This window comes from Penaeus monodon, chromosome 27 (genome assembly GCF_015228065.2).
Source record: "Penaeus monodon isolate SGIC_2016 chromosome 27, NSTDA_Pmon_1, whole genome shotgun sequence".
Lineage (NCBI taxonomy): Eukaryota > Metazoa > Arthropoda > Malacostraca > Decapoda > Penaeidae > Penaeus > Penaeus monodon.
This window is the reverse complement of record NC_051412.1, coordinates 2,775,693-2,776,984: the sequence shown is the minus strand read 5'-3', so window position 1 is coordinate 2,776,984 and position 1,292 is coordinate 2,775,693. Positions and strand designations below refer to the sequence as shown.

Below are 1,292 nucleotides of genomic sequence, written 5' to 3'. Positions count from 1 at the left end.
CATGAATAAGCAGTATGGGATCAGAATAAAGGAATGAGACAGGCACGCCAACTCACTAACTCACCCTGAGCAGCCTTTGCAAATTCTTCCGTCAAGATGCGGGTGATGTTCCTCCATACCCGTGTGAACAAGTCACTGTTGCTGTGACGCTGCACCTCGTCCAAAAAGCAGACGTGAGTCACAGGATCCCTTTTCTTTGCTAAGACCTTGAAGAATGAGGAAAACAACATAAACATTCCATATGACCCATCTTTTGTCTTTTGCTTTTATGGTTAGTTAAACACTGCATGCAGTATTTGCTTATAGATAAATATGTGTAATTAATCAATTCCAAAAATATAGTCCTTGATAAAAATGTGTAATTAATTATCGCTAAAACATGTAATCAAATCATACCTTGTGAAGATGTGATGTCTGAACGCACACGTGGTATATATCATCCATCAGCTTCTCCAGATTTGACCACAAAGAGGCTCTAAACTGTGCAGACTGTCCTGGTGCAGGCATAATAGCTTTCCCAGGACCAGCTGAAAATATGAACAGGAAAAATATAAAGGAACTGCACTAATCATCCCATTCTGAGGTTGTGTTGCACCATCACCTACCTCAGAATGACACAACTTCATCTCTATTGGTTTTGTTTAAGGAATGGTTAAAATTACGGTAGGTTTAATACTGATATTGGCATGGGCAGCTGTGAAAAGTTAACAAAGCTTGCTGGTATGTGAATAGAATGGTGTTCAAACCAAAGCGGATTTAATACAGAGCCAGCAATTATAAAACATTCATTTATCTCCATTTGTGGCCTGTTCTATGATCAAGAACAGGCTCATTTTAGATACACCAAAGAGTCTTTAAGTCTGAATGAAGAGAGATAAAGGATGAGAGGAAAGAAAAGACAAACAGAGAGACTGGTGGAAGGTTAGAGATTATGCATAACACGCCTTTCTTAGTTCAGCACACCCACCTTTCTTTGTATCCTGATTCATCTGAGTGAGTGCATTGACATCGAGCGAAAGGGACACACTATTGTTGAGGCGAGTGATCAGGGATTCTAGCACCTTCTCGACACTTGGAACGAGAATGCCCAAGTTATGGAACACCTGCAGAGCTGTTGCAACCTGTGTTCATAAACAAGTATAATTTATAGCATATTTATATATACAACTGATTTTCTAATTTCATATTAGTCAGCTGATATCATCAACACTTTCTCTTATACAGTTCTTCAGATCTTTTAGCTTCCAAAATTTGCATTTCAGACAAAGTCCTTTCGCATTACTTTGAGACAG

At 38.9% G+C, this 1,292-nt stretch overlaps 1 protein-coding gene across 1 annotated transcript in view; it reads right to left on the bottom strand.

The window, feature by feature from the left end:
- LOC119590544 (conserved oligomeric Golgi complex subunit 5-like) overlaps window positions 1-1,292 on the bottom strand; it is a gene marked incomplete in the record, with an annotated part of 11,598 nt that overhangs the window by 7,326 nt on the left and 2,980 nt on the right. Inside the window, 3 exon segments of the mRNA XM_037939200.1 lie at window positions 65-206; window positions 397-527; window positions 968-1,121. Of these exon segments, the coding sequence (XP_037795128.1) occupies window positions 65-206; window positions 397-527; window positions 968-1,121 (427 nt within the window).